The 18,206-nt window shown below is 37.3% G+C and overlaps 2 protein-coding genes across 4 annotated transcripts in view; both read left to right on the top strand.

The window, feature by feature from the left end:
- Window positions 1-3,603, top strand: part of LOC123513861 (cytoplasmic aconitate hydratase-like) — a 30,093-nt gene extending 26,490 nt beyond the window's left edge. For both annotated transcript variants that reach the window (XM_045271285.1, XM_045271286.1), the window contains 5 exons: window positions 1-23; window positions 421-568; window positions 655-777; window positions 1,078-1,263; window positions 1,488-3,603. The exon at window positions 1-23 is cut by the window's left edge and continues 114 nt beyond it. In XM_045271285.1, coding sequence (XP_045127220.1) covers window positions 1-23; window positions 421-568; window positions 655-777; window positions 1,078-1,263; window positions 1,488-1,595 — 588 coding nt within the window. In that variant the 3' untranslated portion in view covers window positions 1,596-3,603. The remainder of the gene's footprint in view (window positions 24-420; window positions 569-654; window positions 778-1,077; window positions 1,264-1,487) is intronic.
- Window positions 3,604-4,218: 615 nt separating this feature from the next.
- Window positions 4,219-11,702, top strand: LOC123513862 (peptidyl-prolyl cis-trans isomerase FKBP8-like). Of its 2 annotated transcripts, XM_045271289.1 has the most exons (10): window positions 4,219-4,423; window positions 5,116-5,169; window positions 5,908-6,048; window positions 6,183-6,317; window positions 6,514-6,587; window positions 7,104-7,238; window positions 7,345-7,459; window positions 7,869-8,039; window positions 8,678-8,893; window positions 9,127-11,702. In XM_045271289.1, the coding sequence occupies exons 3-10, from the start codon at window positions 5,920-5,922 to the stop codon at window positions 9,220-9,222; spliced, it is 1,071 nt and encodes a 356-aa protein (XP_045127224.1). In that variant the 5' UTR covers window positions 4,219-4,423; window positions 5,116-5,169; window positions 5,908-5,919; the 3' UTR covers window positions 9,223-11,702. The 2 variants fall into 2 exon arrangements, with proteins under 2 accessions (XP_045127224.1, XP_045127223.1); XM_045271288.1 differs by lacking the exon at window positions 5,116-5,169.
- Window positions 11,703-18,206: the final 6,504 nt, after the last annotated feature.

Below are 18,206 nucleotides of genomic sequence, written 5' to 3'. Positions count from 1 at the left end.
GCACGTTACCTTGCTGCTAAAGGGTGAGAAACAAAGCATTCTTGTGGCTTTCATGACAGTGTAAAAAATTGTCCTGTGATAATTCCTCTATGAATAGCATTTGAAAATCCACATTCTTGTATTGTAAAATGTGTGCCCTTGCCTATTAGAGAGTAGATAAGAATGCAAGTTGTGTTGTGACGTAGTTTGGATGATTATATTTTTTGTGAGTATGTATCACAAGAAGTTGGTTAAATGTTGAAAAAAATTGAAAATGAAAATATCACTCATTTGTAGACACATGAAATTTTTTTTTTCCATATTAAGCATTGTTATAGGTATTATCTGATCTGGTTTCGATTAAGGTTCGTATTATGGTGAATTTTATATCAAGGATGTATCTGTATTGAGTTTTAATTAAATGATAAAATTAATTTTCAGCCTTACCCCTCGAGAATTTAACTCCTATGGTTCTCGAAGAGGAAATGATGCTGTGATGGCTCGAGGGACATTTGCCAACATCAGGCTGGTGAACAAACTGGCCAAGAAGACTGGGCCCCGCACCCTCCATGTCCCATCTCAGGAGGAGGTACACATTTCTCTAATGTCATGAAAATATGACTGTCAATGAAGCAATAAAGTTATTCATGTACTAACCACTTCTTCAACATGCAGATGGATGTGTTCGATGCAGCTGACCGTTATCGTGAAGAGAAGCAGCCGGTGATCATCTTGGCTGGGAAGGAGTATGGCTCGGGCTCCTCACGAGACTGGGCAGCTAAGGGACCGTTCCTCTTGGTAAGGGACTCATGCTGTTGATGTTCATTGTTGATAAATGTGCTCTCTTGTTTTTTTTAAAGGTTTAAGATAAACATTAAGTAATTTTTTTAGACTTCATGGAGGAGTTTGTATATTGAGAACTAAGTTGATATTTCAGGTAGTTCTTTATTGACTTATATAAATCTGATCGATGAGAAGGCCAAGTTATATAGAATTATATTAAGTGTGTAATGTTATATAGCCTTTTATTTACTTTTCCCAGTGTTTAACTATTTATAGGTATATGTAAGTACTACATATTATTTTTCCCATTTGCAGGGTGTGCGTGCAGTGATTGCAGAATCCTATGAGCGCATCCACCGCAGCAACCTGGTGGGCATGGGCATTATTCCTCTCCAGTACATGAGCGGAGAGAATGCCACCACCTTGGGAATCACTGGAAAAGAAGCTTTCACTATAAAGCTTCCCGAGGAGCTGAAAACTGGCATGACTATTCCAGTGCAGGTGAGGGAATTTTTTTGTTAATCATCACTGAAACAGAGACTTTTTTTCATACTTGAACAACAGCATGTCTGTGTAAAATTAATCTTCGAGGAAAGAGATATTGTTTGATATTGTTTTCTTGCATATAAAGGAGTGTCACATACTGCTTGCCATGGTAGTGTGATGACTCAGTTTTATCTTTTTATTTAGTAATTTTTTCTAAGCATTCATGAATTTCCCAACAGATGGGTAACCGTTCCTTCAACACAATCCTGCGCTTTGACACTGATGTGGAGCTGACCTACTTCAAGCATGGGGGCATTCTCAACTACATGATCCGGAAGATGATTTAACTTGCCACCATTCCACAGCTGATAGAACTGCCTCTAAGATGAAAATATCTTGAACTTGATGGTTTCAGGGAATTGGTATTTTAGTTTGCGTGTGTGTATGATGGTATAAATATATTTTGAAAATGAAAATATATTCCTTTAACCTGCATTTTATCAAGTAGATGACTAAACAAAATTTTCCAATGATTGCATTGTTAAAAAGCTATCTTGTGATAATGATTTTTATGATAGGTGAATGTTGAACTTTGTGAGTGTTTGTTGTGCAAAGATTTATTGGACTAGGTGGTGAAGGAAGTGCGTTGGCTTATGTGTGGCCACATGACATCTATATCATTATGTAGTGTTGAGAGATAATGTAGCACAAATTTAGGAGTTCAGAAAGAAATGTCTAGAAGCTAACTATCACAAATTACATTCAGTCAATGCACAATATTTTTCTTCATATTTAGAGCTATACATTTTATTTTTCCGTACTTACTTGCTGTTGCATATCTTTGACCCTCTAGTCATAGACATTTTAATTGTGCCACATTCCCTTAATATGTTCACCTCCAAAAACTCAATGTGTGACATATAGACAATAATTCCTTTACAGTTCATGCTACATACACCAGATGGGACAGAATGGTCTGAGAGTGAATGCTCATCTTGTGGCTCATATTTTCCTGCAAAATATGATGCGTTTGTGTGCAAATGATTTATTTTATCCACAGGCACCAATAGTCAGTGCAGGAAGTGTCATGAAGTAAAGTATTGAGAGGCTGAGTCATTGTTCCTATGGTGAAGAGAAAGGGCCTGTGTGCAGCCAAATACCTTCAGGGTCTTCTGTAATATATGCATGTAATGAGACATGCTTTGGTATGAAATTAGTGTGCATGTCATTGTTCCATGATATGTCAAAAACATTTTCAGTATTTTCTGTGGAGATCATTAGTTCTGTCGCTCAATCAATTTTGGAAAGTATTCATTATCTGTGTGTTTTCATATCTTTATTTTATTTTTAGATATACTGAGTCAATATTTCAACTATGTTTACTATTTTTATTTTATCTTTAGATGTACTCAGTCATTGTTTCAATTAAGTTTACTGTACTGTAACTTCCAGCCTTGGGACAGTACCACCTGCAAGTAGGAAACACGCCAATACTTTTGATCTTGTTATTGCTTTTGAAAAAGTTGATATATGTAAGCATCAATGGCCAGTCTTACACATGTGTGGAACTTTTATGAGCAATATTGCATAAAGTGCTAGAATATTTACCACTGCCATATGCGTAATATTTTGTAGTATAAGCATTTATAACTACAGAATAATGCCTATCCATTATCATGATTGCTTTGAAATATCTATACATCCACACAACATAATTAAGATAGAGGTGTAGGTACCCATGCATTCTAACACACACATTCAGTATTGTGATCTGTTTTTGAAATGTATTACGAGCCTCGAATACTTTGCTGGTGAAAGCTCCAAAGCAAGCAAATCAAAGTATAGTATCAGGAGTGCATGTGCTTTTATATACCTGAATAACATATGTTTGTATCACAGCACTGTTCTTGGCCTCAGGATTGGTTGGAATACTCATGTCATTAGGACACAGTATAGGTCCATGTGAACTTTAATATTATCAGAAAGGCAAAGTACATGTGATGAAATAGGAAGTTTGGGATGCTTCAAGTTGTAATATTATTCTTTGTATTTATTTATTTTTAACTGATTATAGATTTTTGTTGTCATAACATTTGTTAATGATATTGTAAACTGAGCTTTCAAAGACTTCCAAATTCCTTTATCCATTCCAACAATGTAGCTTATTTTTTGAGAGAAGTTTGACTGGTGAACTCATATGTGAGACTCATGTCTTGCTACTTACGTGTGGGCAGTATTGTTTTATGGGGTGTCAGTTGCAGCCACTTGAATTATGTGGGTTATTGTAATGTTCTTGAATTTTTAGGTATTTTTATTAATTGAAATTATATTGGATTTTAATAAAATTGAAGGAATTTCTGCATTTTTTTCAGCTCCAGTAGATATACATGTTCAGGATTATTATTCATGCAAGCTGGGTAGTTGACTCTTTCACTGTTGCTTTGGTTAAACAATATTAATTATGAATTATTAATTGAGAGTCATGTCTTGTCTGAGGGAGAGAGGGAGTGTGGCACAGTGTTTCTGAAAAGACGGGGTATTAAAGCCACAGAGTTGTTATTGGCAGTATGAGGTATTATACGTATAAGTGGGAAGTTTAATAAACTATCACGTGGTGCTATGAAATGGAACCAGGGAAATAATTCAAAGCTACCAAGACCAAGAAGAGCAGCTCACTGAAGAGTATCTTTTCAATGAGAGCAATGTAAAAGAAACCGAAATAACTCTAATTGAACTTTGTAAGAAAAGAGAGACTAGGTAAAAGATACCAGGAAATCAACAGTGAAGATATCAAGAAGCAAACGTAAAAGAAAAAAAAAAAAAACGAAAAGAGAGCTAAGAATAAGAGAAAAACAAGTCTCAAAATTAAGAAAATACAGTGAATACAAGATAAACCCAAAAATTTAAAAGTGTAGGGAAAACAATATTATAGAAAGATGCTGATTGGTGCCGATGAAAAGACAGCACACCAGCATCTCCAAGTTCCAACTAAACAATAACAGGCTCAGGCTCTCAGCTGACTGCAGGCGGGGATCAAAGGGGAGTGTGGCGAGAGATTGTTCTAGATAACCTACCTGTTATCACCACCTTGGGGCATTAGAGGCTGTACCACAACTCCCTACAAGGCCACAGATCCCCAACAAGAACAAGAACAAGACTGTTTTAAAGTTAAAAGGTTAGCACTCGCCCCCTCTCCAAAAAAAAAAAAAAAAATGAAGTAGATAAACATACATTATTTAACGCCGTATAGTGCGTAGTAATTTGAAAATGCCGGTGTGTGAGATTTGGTTGCAGTGATGGTGAATGTTCATATCTGTGGGTGATGTTCGGCGAGACTTGCTTTCAGATCGGTTATCGTTCATTCACCCCGCAGGAGGTAGAGTAAATCCTGTTTATGTAACCCATCAGTAAATACCTCTTTTATATTACCCGTAGCTAGGTTAGGTTTAGATAGGTTAGTTTAATGTCCTTGTGGAGCGTCCATGGGTCACACTCCCCGGGCTAGATTAGGTTAGAGAAATTTAAAATATGGAAAATTCCCCTAGAGTTTTGAATGACCATATTTAACTTTTTTTTTTGTCTCACCTCCCCTAAAGACCTGGATTTCATACAGGCCAACAAGCTTGGTTTGGTGGTATGAGGTGGGAGGATGGGAGGCATGGACTTATTATCTAGAAATGCCTTTATTTCTCACCCAGATTATATAACACACAAGTATTGGAGACGAAAAGTTAACATGCATTGCCCACCTTTGTCATTTTACCTGAGTACCTGCTCTCAACATCACCACATTCCTCCCTTGCACATTCCAGCCTATTGATCAGGTCACCGCCACCCTTCACTACTCTTCCTTTGATCCTTCCCCAGATCAGGCCAGATGGAGGAGTACTGAAGACCACCTCTCTGCTCACTGATCTCTTGGTATAGCTGTCAGATGTGTGCTGGGGTGACATAATGTGTTTTCTGTGACTAATTTTTTATTCTTATGTTCTTTTCTTTCAGTTGTTCTATTATTGTGTCATTGTCATTTTTGAGACCTCGTAATGCCTGGCTTTGTAGTGTCATAGAAACACTGAGATAATTAATGCTGAGAGTAGATAATTTTGGAGTGTTGTGTACTGTGTTATCCTATAATTTTATATTAATTATGATAAACATTTATACTTGTTAATTATTTTTTTTATATTAAATTTGAATTGTGCCTGAATTTTGAGGGATTTTGAGACAGTTGGTTACATTTCATTATTGATTCAATGATATAATTTATAATTCCTATTGATAGCTATGAATGAATACTCAAACATGCAAACCCTCACCATTAGTATCATCGTAGCAATGGAAGCCTGTATATTACTATTTAAGCCATAAATAATCACTGACATCTGTCTGGTCACCATCACTTCACTAATCATTGTAGTCTGTTATATTTTATGTTATTCATTTTCATTTTAGTTATCCAAGTCCATCTATTGGTTTTTATATTTCTTTCAACCTTGTTCCTTCTACAAGAAATTTTCAGGTTCTCTTGATAGATTGTTTTTTTTCATTAACTCATTTGTTTTTTCCAAGAATTGTTCATAACTTGTTACCATTGCCTCAGCAATAGATAAAAGCTTTGTCATGTGACATGGAAATTTCAAGTAACATTTACTTTTTCAGGAAGATTAAAAAATGCCTGAAGTTGAACAGTCCAAGGAAGTTAAGGTGGAGAAGGTGGAGGAGGTTAGTGTGGAGGGTAAGGATGAGGAGCCAGAGGATGAATGGGTGGACATCCTTGGTAGCGGAGATCTCAAGAAGAAGGTACGTGAGATGTTTTCATGTCATTTCCTATGAGAGGTAAATAAGGAAATATCTACCAATAGTTACATTACATTTACGTTTGGTGAATAGATGATGGCATAAGTAACTCTGCCACTTTATTACCTTGCTCACAGGTAATAAAGGCTGGGATTGTTGAGTCCAGGCCCAGCAAGGGACATGCAGTGGTAGTGCGAGCAAGTGGACAGCTGGAGGATGGCACAGCAGTGGATGTCCATGATGAGCTGACCTTCACAATTGGTGATTGTGAGGTATGACCTGCTCCTCCATGTACTCTTATTGTTATTATCATTTATAAGCAAGTTCAATATTCTAGTGTACTATTACATCTAGGAAGGAGAAAGTGGTTTCCTTATGTGCAAACTTTCTCTGTTATTGAAATTAAGTTGAAGATAAGAAAGCAAAAAGTATATGCATGGTGTTTATCTGTTAATTTTTTTCTTTCAGGTAATTCTTGGTTTGGAAATGGTTCTGCCTCTAATGGACAAAGGAGAAATTGCTGACGTCTACATGGGACCCAGGTAAGGACTGTCTTATTATGAGGCTGAAGCTGAAAGATTTACTAATAGTGTAATTATCCATGACAGTGTCTAACTTCATTATTAGAACAGCAGTTTCTCAATATCTATGCACAGCACGTGTGGAAGTTGCATTTGTCTGGATATTGTGCATATCTGATCTGTTGTCATAATTGATTGGTCATCAATATTGGAACCTGCATTGTGCAATATTAGTTACATTTAAGACATGATTCTATGACATTTATGTTGCAGTTATTTATTTATGAAGAACTTTTCTGCCTTTCTTCCTCTGTCTTTGTTTTGCATATGCCACCCTATACATAATGACATTTTTTAAAACAATTTAACTTGTGTGTTTTCTGTATGTGCTTGTGTTAGGTGAAGTCTTCATATTTATTGATTTTATGTTATAGCTACTTCATGTAATTACGTTTTGTCTTTTATTAAATGTCTTTATTCTTATTTATTGTTTCTTTAGGTGTAAGCTCATGGTCATTAATGAATGTATGCATCTAGGTTTGCATATGGGAGTAATGGCCTGCCTCCGAGCATCCCAGGAGATGCCAACATAACATACTGTGTGGAGCTGCTGGACTTCTTCCCAGAGCAGTCGCCCGATTCCCTGTCTCTGGACCAGCGCATGGAGATTGGGTAAGATTGGCATCCATGGGGCAGATTGGGGCACAAAGCATATTGATGGCTTGTTTCTTAGAACTCTGTCAGATGGGCCATAAACCTTTTTCTCTTTGACTTTCAGGAATCGCAAGCGTGAACGAGGCAACTGGTGGTTCAACCGAGGGGAGTATGCCAAGGCCATACAATGTTACAGTGCAGCAGTGGACTTTTTGGATGATGCTGAAGTGGAGTATGGGGTAAGGGAGTGCAGAATTGCTTATGCATTCAGTCTTTATCCTTGGAATGTTGGAGAAAGAGGGTACTGGTGTGGGTATAATGCCTTACTGTTGTGTCATATGGGTGCAGTATTGATGGTCTGTCTTTACCAGTTATTTCAATCTTTGGCCATTTGTTACAGTTGTGATAGTGTTACTTGTTGCATGTCTTCAATGAATGCAGTTTACGTTTGCTCTGTCTTTCTTCTGTTCTTCGACTGTCTGTTTTATAAGTTTAACAAACATATTTGTGGTAACATCTTTTTTTGGTAGAAGAATATTTATGTAGAAATCATATGAGTCAGCATTGTATTTTTAGGAGAATGGATTTAATCTTTGGTGAAAGGTTGTGCTGAAAATTTTTTCACTCTGCACTATCTTGTCATTGCAGGAAGATGTGAGGCCAGAGGTTCAGACCATTCTTACAGAGCGATTAAAGGCCCTGAACAACATGGGTGCAGCTCAGATGAGGATTGAGGCCTATGATGTAGCTCTGAAGTCCTTGGAGGCTGTGTTGAGGTGTCAGCCTGACAATGTGAAGGCTTTGTTCAGGAAGGGAAAGGTGGGTGCAGCATTCATTTTTTCGATAATGGCAAATGGGATGTATATAAAGAAAAGGCTTTAATAAGAAGATATATAGAATATGTAGAAAGTTTTTTTTTATTTAAAAGTTGACAATGAGGTAGATGTGATACATAAGCAGTGTTGTATGAGGATGCAATAACTTAATAGAAAAAATAAATAAATGAATAGATAATTGAAATATAAATAAAAAGAGGAAGAAAAATCTTCAATGGAGAGACAGCAGAAATTAATAAAATTATTAAATTATTAGATTTTATGACCAATTGCATGCATTAGATACATGAATTAGTTTGGCACAAGTTGTAGGAATACTGAAATGTTGCTTGGAAGTTGGCATTGAATATATGGAAAAGATCACTTATAGTGAAATTAGAAAAGATTTAGGAAGGGGGATGGGGCATGTTGGTTAAAATGACAGTTAAAATCTTGTAATGAAAGGAAAGTAAGTTATATTGCCTTAATGAGACCAGGGAAGCGTATGATGGAATTGAATAACCAGTAATAGAGGATTGCAAATGTATGGTGGGAATATAAAGTTGCAAGATAATTTGAAGTATTTTTGTAAGAATGCAAAGATATTTATTTTGATTAACAGCTGTTCTTGAAACATACCAGGTATTGGGCCTGCAAGGCAAGGTGAAAGATTCCATCACGTTTCTCAAGAAAGCTCTGGAGTTGGAGCCAGATTCTCGTCTCATCCATCAGGAGTTGGCAAAAATAAGGGAGAAAGCTCGCCTTGAGGCTGAGTCAGAGAAGAGTCTCTACAGGCGCATGCTGGGCCTCAAAAAGAATGCAAGCCAGACAGAGGAACGTTATCCTACCCTTAAGAACGTGAGTACTTAGTTAATGTGTAACTCTCAGAGTATGTGATATGCCAAGATTTTTTTTCTTATATGTTTGTGGTTAACTAGCCAGTGCAGGTATGAGGTGTGGGTGTTGGTAGGACAAGATAGTTTCTGTAGCCCAAATTTTTGTCATGTGATAGATAATTTACTTATTTGTAATGATTATGTGCTGTCCATAGCAGTAACACCTTTATTTAATACCATTTTTTCTTTTTTCAGTTTCCTTGGAAATCCTGGTTCATATCCTTTATAACCATAGGCTTTGCCTTGGTGGCTTACACCAAGGGGCCTGCACTCTACAAGTTCTTCCTTTAACACAAACAGTCTTGTACTATCCCAGACTTCCTTCTTTATAGTGAAATGAAGGCAAGAAGTGACAGGATATTCCATGAGTTCAGCAGGACTGTAATTACTCACTTGAATATCCTTAAACCATATCTTTAGAAACCTGCCAAGCTTTGGGTATTTCCTTGGGTTCTGTAACAGTACTATTGTACAAAGTTTTTAACAGCCTGCATTAGAATTCAGGTTGTTGTGATATTTACATGGGGAATCCGAGTTCAAAATGTTAATTTTAACAAGATGGAAAATATAGTCTCATTTCTATAACTTGTATACTACTTGTATTGTATTGTAAGTATACTCTAATGAAAACCAAACATGAACAAGTTGAGTTTAGATGGAGGAGAACATTTAAAGGGAGATTTATTTATTAGAAGTACCAGTACAGTATATATATATATATATATATATATATATATATATATATATATATATATATATATATATATATATATATATATATATATATATATATATATATATATATATATATATATATATATATATATATATATATATATATATATATATATATATGAGAGTTCAATTATGTGCCTCTGATTGCTGTGAAATCTCATCTTACCTTGTAAAGCTTGATGCATGTGATCAGGTGCTCCTTATTCACTCAAAGATTGTCTTCTTCAGGTTGCACACTGAGAAATATTTTATTTTATTTATTCTTTATGTGGTGCAAAGTTGTACATTTTATGCATAATGCTGTATTTGACAGGCAGCTGACACTTGATTTTTTCATATTTAGAAACACTGTATTTGTTATGTGATCTGGTTTTCCATTCCAGTAAATGCGATAGAGCCTGTGTGCATCAAAATTCTTGAAGGAAAAAAATCAAGCTTTATTCTTATTCTATTTGAATTATTGAAAAATGAAACTTCTAATCCCTAGTCATAATAGGTTATGATTTTCTTTTCAACTTTTAGTATCAAACAGTATGTATAATGTCAGATTGTCCCTGAGAGCAGAGTTAAGCCATAGATATCTGACACACTTGGAATCCATGTAAGGCTGTATATCATAGTACCTCTTAATGTTTTCTAATTTTTAAACACATTTTATGCTTACTGCCATATATTTATATTTACAGTATTTGATGAATCTTGGAGAAGTTGAAAGTGAAGCAATGTGTATTTTCTCTGATATGTACCATGGTTTTATTTCATACAACAGTGTGCTCTCTAAAAAGGCTCAAGTAGCTTGTGATGAAAGTGAGTACTTAAAACACTAGTACTTATACACACAATTGCTTGTCGGTCTAAACTTTTATAGCATTTTATACAGTCACAACCAGGTGAACAAATCTCATTTTGGGTTCTGCAATAACTTTTCCTATACAATAGCTTGTATGTAGTATAGTCTTCCATTCTTACATTCTTACATTCAGTGTGTCACTTTCGCTTCTTTGATAGTGTTATGAATTTACACAGTGCACAAAAAATCTTAAACAAATGTACAAAAGTTTTTAATGTATAATATTTTATGGCATTTAGTTGCTGTGTTTAAATGAAGTATTTTATTCATAACTAGCAAATGTTGTCTATATCTTGGATATTTGTTTTACCTGGTTAGATAGCTACTCTGCTGAGCAGTAAATATGTTCATGAAATGATAATGTTGATGTTTACTTGCTTTAAATACCCTTAATGTTTGGATAGCCCCACCTCTTCATCTCCCAAATGCTCATCTGATGCCTGATAAACATTTTGGATTGATTTTGGAAAAGTTTGTGTGCATTCCTAATATTTAGTGAGACAAGGTTTCAAGAGGATGAGTTTGTGCCACAGAAGAGGTGGAGGTGGTGCGCCGGGGAGGAAATACATCGGTGATATGTTAGCATTGTGTTGTCAAGAGATCATGGAAGGTTTAAGCTCTGTGAGGAGTAATCTCTGCTGACATGTTACCTCTTGAGAACTCTGTTCTTTTCAATGCTGTGCTTTTTTTTTTTTTTATATATAAGGAAAGAATTGTCATGAGCTGCTTCCTTGTTTTATCTTTTAAGAAGTAAAATGGAGAAAAAAAAAGAGTAAGCAGAATGGTTTCCCTTTGCAGCTTCCTGTTTTCTGTGCCCTTACTAAAAACATTCCTTTGATATTGATATTCAAATATTCTATCTATGGTGATTAGTCTTAGCATTACTGTGTTTGTATGATTTGTTTTGTCGTACGGTGAAGGTTACTTGAACTACATCAGATGATCCTGCAGCAAAGTAACATGATATGCATTCAGTCAGGAATGGAATGCCTTAGTAGACTACATTCCTAGTTTAATGTTAGTTTAGATTCATGGCCTCTCAACACCTTTATCTCTTGTTGACTGGCATGAATATAATGCACAATTTATACCTTATCCTAATATTTTCTAGAGTATGATGTAGATGTGGAAGTGCAATAAGTAATGTATGCTTTCATTTTTAGCAAAATAAAATCAGTATTCCAAATATGTATTATGAATTAACTTCAAAGTTAACGTGAATATTGGGTGCCATGCATTTTTAGGGTTATATAATACTACATGACTTGGGACTTGCTTATCAGTATGAAAGTGTATCTTGTCAGTAGTACTTCATAAAGAATGTCTTGACAAACAATGGCAAGCAGAATCAGACAGTTTTCATAGTTCACATTCTGTTTCAGTCCTGTAACTCATACCACTCAAATCTTTCTACATTCAATATTAAACACTCGTCAATTTCTGATATCTGGGATTTATTCATAAAGGTGCTGAAACTTATTTTTTTCTACAAAGAAAAGAATTCTGAGTTCACACACACTATTCATCCTTCAATTTACATTGTATGTATTCTGTTACAGAATACACACAACAGGAGGTCTTGGCTCTCAGTCATAACTTACCTCAAAGAATAAGATGGAAAAATTGGAAGGCACACAGATCAAAGGTGTACAGAATTGATTAATGTACACCTTTGATCTATGTGCCTTCCAACCTTATTCTTTCAGGTAACGTATGAGAGCCATACAACTTTCTATTGTTCCATATGCATCGTTCAGACCACTATGTCCCCTGTTGCCATCTGTACTTTGTTCTAGATCAGCTTTTCTCAACCTTTTCCGACCATAGCACCCCCTGTTGTCATGTCTAAGCAGTCCATCACCCCTAACTAATATCTTGTTATTAGATGGGTAAAAGAAAGTGAAGTGTGTGTATCACTTCCCAGCACCCCTTATAATTGATTGCAGGACCCCCAAGGAGTGCTAGCACCCCAGGTTGAGAAATGCTGTTCTAGATGAATGTCTCAGGTAACTTCAGAACTGCATACATGACATGTGTGTTCTGTGTCTCCTCCAGGTAATTCATCTGTACTTTACCTAACTTCTTTTATCCTTCATTCTATTTTTAATCTTTTGGGGTTAGGAGTGAGATTTATTTGTATATAGTTTTACTTAGTGCGTACAGATATATAATTTTTATATATTTAATTTCCATTCATGAAATTATGAGTTGATCTGACTTCTTTGTTAAGTTTCCATTCCAAATACTGTGAAGGTGGACCTAACCAGTATTAAACAGGCATCTAACTTCTAAGTACTATGTTACCCATTTCTATAGTCAAAATGTTCTACTTAATGCACATAGAAGAAATATTGAATTCATCCAATATATATATATATATATATATATATATATATATATATATATATATATATATATATATATATATATATATATATATATATATATATATATATATATATATATATATATATATATATATATATATATATATATATATATATATATATATATATATATATATATATATATATATATATATATATATATATATATATATATATATATATATATATATATATATATATAAGGGGAAAAAAAACTACAAAAAAAAGGTACATATATATATTTGGGTTATCCATAAAAATAACGTTTTCTCTGACATGGTAGCCATTTGATGGCAGCGCCACCGCTGACTTCAAGACGTGTGTTGTGAGGTTGTTTACATAGTTGGTCAGACCTCAGGCCGTCTTCAAACCATATTGCTTCTATTGCCTTGTCATTATTCCATTGCGTGCGCAAGGTAGTAGTGATTGAGCAAGCACATCAGCTGTACATGGAAGACTCATCGTATTCACCCAATGGTCAGTATTTGTGTGTGTGTGTGTGCTGATGCCACGACTGAGGAATCAGGGTGTTATGAGGTCACCTATATCTTATGTTGTTGATGTTATTGTTTATTGTGTGTGGCGGTTAAATGGTGGTAGATATATTAATCCTGAGTCATCCATTTACGATTATATCACCTTGATTAAGTGATGTGTGTGACATGATGAAAACATTCGGACAGTGTTCAGTTTTTCTCTGCTCAACAATACCCTCTACCAGAGACTTATTTCTTAGGCTACATGTTAGCTGGTCTTTGTCTGTTTCTTATTAAGCTCTTTATTTTGATGTAGTGCTCACCACCAAATGGACCAAGGAGCATAGAATATTAGAGAATCCTGGATTAGGTCGTCCTCCGGTAAGAGTCACCATCAAAGATCACTTGCAGAGAGAGAGAGAGAGAGAGAGAGAGTAATATAATGTCTTGAGATTTGACTAGACTACTCTGCTGTACCGCCAGACGATGCCGACGAAATTTTGAATAAACCTAACGGGGAACATTGAACAAACTCAACATTTAGTGACATGTCCTTTGGCATGATGTGCGACATAACTGGGACTGGAAACGTATAGCCTACTTTCAATATATACATATCCTGCTCATACCTGGCGTGTAACTGGGGCCGTATTAACAAATATTCTTAGAGTTCGTCTTAGATTTGTACTTATCCCTTAGAAATTCTCAGCTACTTAATTAACACTCCTTTCATTATTTAATATATTTCTAATGTTCTATGTTTATCTTTTAACGGAGCTGCAACTCATTGTAATTTCTTCATCAGTGTTCCTTAATGGCAGCGTTTGCTTTCCAGGCGTTGTTGTAACAGATGTTCGTTATTTCGTTTGTTTGATCCTACGAGAACAAATGTCAGATATTCAGTATTTACGAGTTTCCCATCCGATTTAGATATACGACTATTTTCTTTAGATAGATGGTGCATAGAGAAAACGTTATCTTTGTATTGGAGACAAATATAATGCTGAGCTATATAATAGTAATAATAATAATAATAATAACAGTATTGATAATAATAATAATAATAATAATAATAATAATAATAATAATAACAGTAATAATAGTAGGAATAATAATATGTGAGAGGGCGAGCTTCAGACTAATGGCAAAAAAAAAAAAGATAAATGTCCACTTAAAAGCAAATTCCCAAAGAGATCCTGTAATAGAATGATCAAATAACAGAAGGAGAATTCCCTGGAAGTTTGTGCAGCAGGAGGCCACGTCACACATTAGTCCTTTTGATTTAGTTGGTGGAGCATCGTGACTTACCAGTGTCAGACATTAGTTCCGTGGCCTATAGACTAGCCTAGCAGGGAGGATAATTCATTAATCGTATACATTCTCTCTCTCTCTCTCTCTCTCTCTCTCTCTCTCTCTCTCTCTCTCTCTCTCTCTCTCTCTCTCTCTACTGTACAAGGAATGATGTAATTTTAGCTCCATTGCCTTGCTGTAATAAGTGCAGACTAAACCTTACACAATACTGAGCAACCTATTAGCAATTATGGGCGAGGCACGAGGCATCCATGTAGATCGACTTCAATCCCGGAAAATCTTTAAGAAGCAGCAACATTGATGGAGCTTTTAGTAATGATGTACGAGTAATGTTCCTAACTCGATTCCAGCTGTTCTGTTCCTGTGATGTCTGGTGTATGCCCGGGTCTCGGTGGTGGTGGTGGTGGTGGTGATGGTGGTGATGATGATGATGGTGTTAGTGGTGGTGGTGGTGGTGGTGGTGGTTACTGAGGATCGCCCAGACACTTGCGCAGCTGTTTCATGTTTGCCACACACGCCACGCCAGGCCAGTGACAAGCAAGCTTTTTATTTATTTTAGCTTTGTTTTCATATGCAAGTTAATGTTCTTCAGCGATCGTGGTCCCCTTGAATACTAGTAAATTAATTTCAGTCTTGACACACACACACACACACACACACACACACACACACACACACACACACACACTCTCTCTCTCTCTCTCTCTCTCTCTCTCTCTCTCTCTCTCTCTCTCTCTCTCTCTCTCTCATTTTTTAAGAATCATCACAGTTTAATGTTTTTACTTATTTGTTTATTTAACCTGCTTCAAACTTGTTACCCACACTAGTGTAAACATCCAAAGAAACTACCCAAAGAATTATTCATTTATTTATACTATTTCATATATGTATTTTTTATAAGCTCTTGGAACTCACTCTTGTTTTCAGCTCTTACAAGGGGCGTGTCCCTTTGTGTTTGTGCCTATCCATTTCTCTCTAACGACCTGTCCTTCAATCTGCCTGTAGGGACATGTATACACCTAGAAAAGAAATGAGAGAACATTGATTTTTAAGTTTGGAGATATTTTTTTTAATCGGCTGTGTCTCAGTGAAGAGGGGACACAGCAGTAGCAGGCGGCGGTTCGCAGTTACTGAGTGTTAGAGCAAGGCTGGCGTTAAGAGTGGTGGTGGGTTGGTGGGTTGGTGAGTGTGTGTGTGTGCAGCGGTTGACGTCAGTGTGGTGGGGCGTCGGTGGGCAGAGCCAGCCAACATTGATTATATTTTGACCATTATAATGTTCGGAGTTCTCGGGATTAATCCAACTTGTGTATGTGTTAGTTTGTTCTTCTGCTGAGGGAACATGTCATAATTTTATATTTACCGACTTGAAATGTAACCGTAAATATTTTTATTCACACACACACACACACACACACACACACACACACACACACACACACACACACACACACACACACACACACACACACACACACACACACACACACAGTCTGATTAACGCACACAAGTTGAGGAGGGAAGGAGAGGAGGTGAGGCGGGGGCTGGAATGGAGGGGGGAGAGGGGCGTCTCGACTAGGCTGGATGTTATGCTCTTGATCAAACACTTCCACGTCCACGTCCTTGTTTATTTTGCTTCATTCTAAAGCAAGATGAAAGGCAGTGGGACTTGTGGCTCTCTGTGGCGCCCTTGGAGACTGCAGCGACTGAAGGGAGGACGAAGAGACTGGAGAAGCAGCGTGCCCTCATAGGATTTGAGGCATGAGAGGTGCGATTCGAGGGGCAGTGGAGCGGCAGAGGGCCATCTAAAGAAGCTCTGGAGACTGCCTGACGACGTATAGCTGGGCTGATCTCAACGAATCCAAGTCCGATCTGAGCCGAGCCAACCAGCGCTAACGTGTGCTAACCCCGTAACCCTGACGCGGCTCAGAGCAAGCAATTTAAGCAATCCAAATAGCCTGCTTCCATCAAAGTGGCATCGGCACCGTGATCCGTCAAAAATATTATATAATTCACGGTGAAACTTGACCAGACCTCCCGGCCGCCCAGGTGAGAGTGTGTGGAGGGCCGGGGATGGTGGGCTGGGCTCTGGCAGGTGTATACGGATCACCTGAGTGCACCTGTTTGCCCTTTCATTAAGACCTGCTAGCCCCGTCTGAGACCCCGGCCAGCTAACCTCAGTCTGGGAACGGAGTGGGGAAGAGGAGGAGGAGAATGAGGAGAGTGGAGGGCTGGGGAAAGGAGAGTTGGAGGGTGAGGGAGGGATGATTGAGGATTGGGTAATGGAGGAGAGTTAGAGAAGGGAGGAAAACAACTGGGAGGGATGAGGGAAAGGGAAGTTTGAGGGTGGTAAAAGTGAGTGAAGCTTTCGAAATGGTTAAGAAATGATCGGGAAATGGACGGAATGAGTGAGGAAAATGGAAATTGAGGATAAGGGTACATTTGGGAAAATTAGGAAAACTGAAGAGAGCTGAAGGGAAAGGGAAAATAATCAAGAGAGATGAAAGAAGGTAGGAATATAGAAAGAAAGGAGATAAAAGAAAGAGAAAATGAGGAAAGGGAAAGAAAAAAAAATGATAGGAGAAGATAAAAACTATGAACGATGGAGACGAAAGGAATGGAAAGGAGGTGAAGGAAAAGGGGATAGAAGTAATAAAGAAGGTAGAAAAAGGTAGAACATTTTGAAGGGTAGTAATGAAAAAGAGGAAGGTTAGGAAAAAGAAGGGAAGAAAGGTATAGTTTGATGTGGCGGTGATGAAGGAGGGAAGGAGGGTTGGGTGGGAGGGAGAGCTTGATGGAAGGGCGGTGCAAACAGTAAATCCGGGGCAGCAAACAAGTAGCGGTGGTGGTGGCGCAACGGCTATCAAAAGAGCCACTAATACGGTATGGATCTGCGAGAAAATTATCGTCGCTTGGTAAACAGGTGGCCATCGACTTGGTGGTAGTAGTGGTGATGATGGTGGTGGTGGGTAATGTCATATATAGTGTGTGTGTGTGTGTGTGTGTGTGTGTGTGTGTGTGTGTGTGTGTGTGTGTGTTCGCGATGTCTATAAGTGTGTTCAATGATTATCGTTGCCACACCATCACCATCAACGGCCATCATCACAATCATCCGCCATCATCAATTACTATCAACACCACCACCACCACCACCACCACCACTATGCACTTATTAGAGGGTCAATGAGAGATACAGCTGGATGAAGTGTTTGGAAGTATGGTATTACCGATGCGTTCACTTGCGTCTCCTATGTCTATGAATTAGCGTTGAGTGCAATGCCTCTGAGTGAGGGACTGACTGCCACACTCCTGCCACGCCCACCAAGTATACACTCACACATAGGCCCGTAGTCTGAAACGCTTTGCTCTCTTACCACGACTGTTTTCAAAGGCCACAGATACGATTATGTTTCTCCTTAATAATGTAAAAATCTTGTTGGTCTCTCACTAGAACAAGAAAGGCACCCTTAAAAATCAGAGCAGCCTCAACTAAAACCTTTGTGGAATTTAGTGGAGATG

Source organism: Portunus trituberculatus, chromosome 37 (assembly GCF_017591435.1).
Source record: "Portunus trituberculatus isolate SZX2019 chromosome 37, ASM1759143v1, whole genome shotgun sequence".
Taxonomy (NCBI): Eukaryota; Metazoa; Arthropoda; class Malacostraca; order Decapoda; family Portunidae; genus Portunus; species Portunus trituberculatus.
The sequence above is the reverse complement of the archived record's forward strand: the minus strand, read 5'-3'. Positions and strand labels throughout refer to the sequence as shown.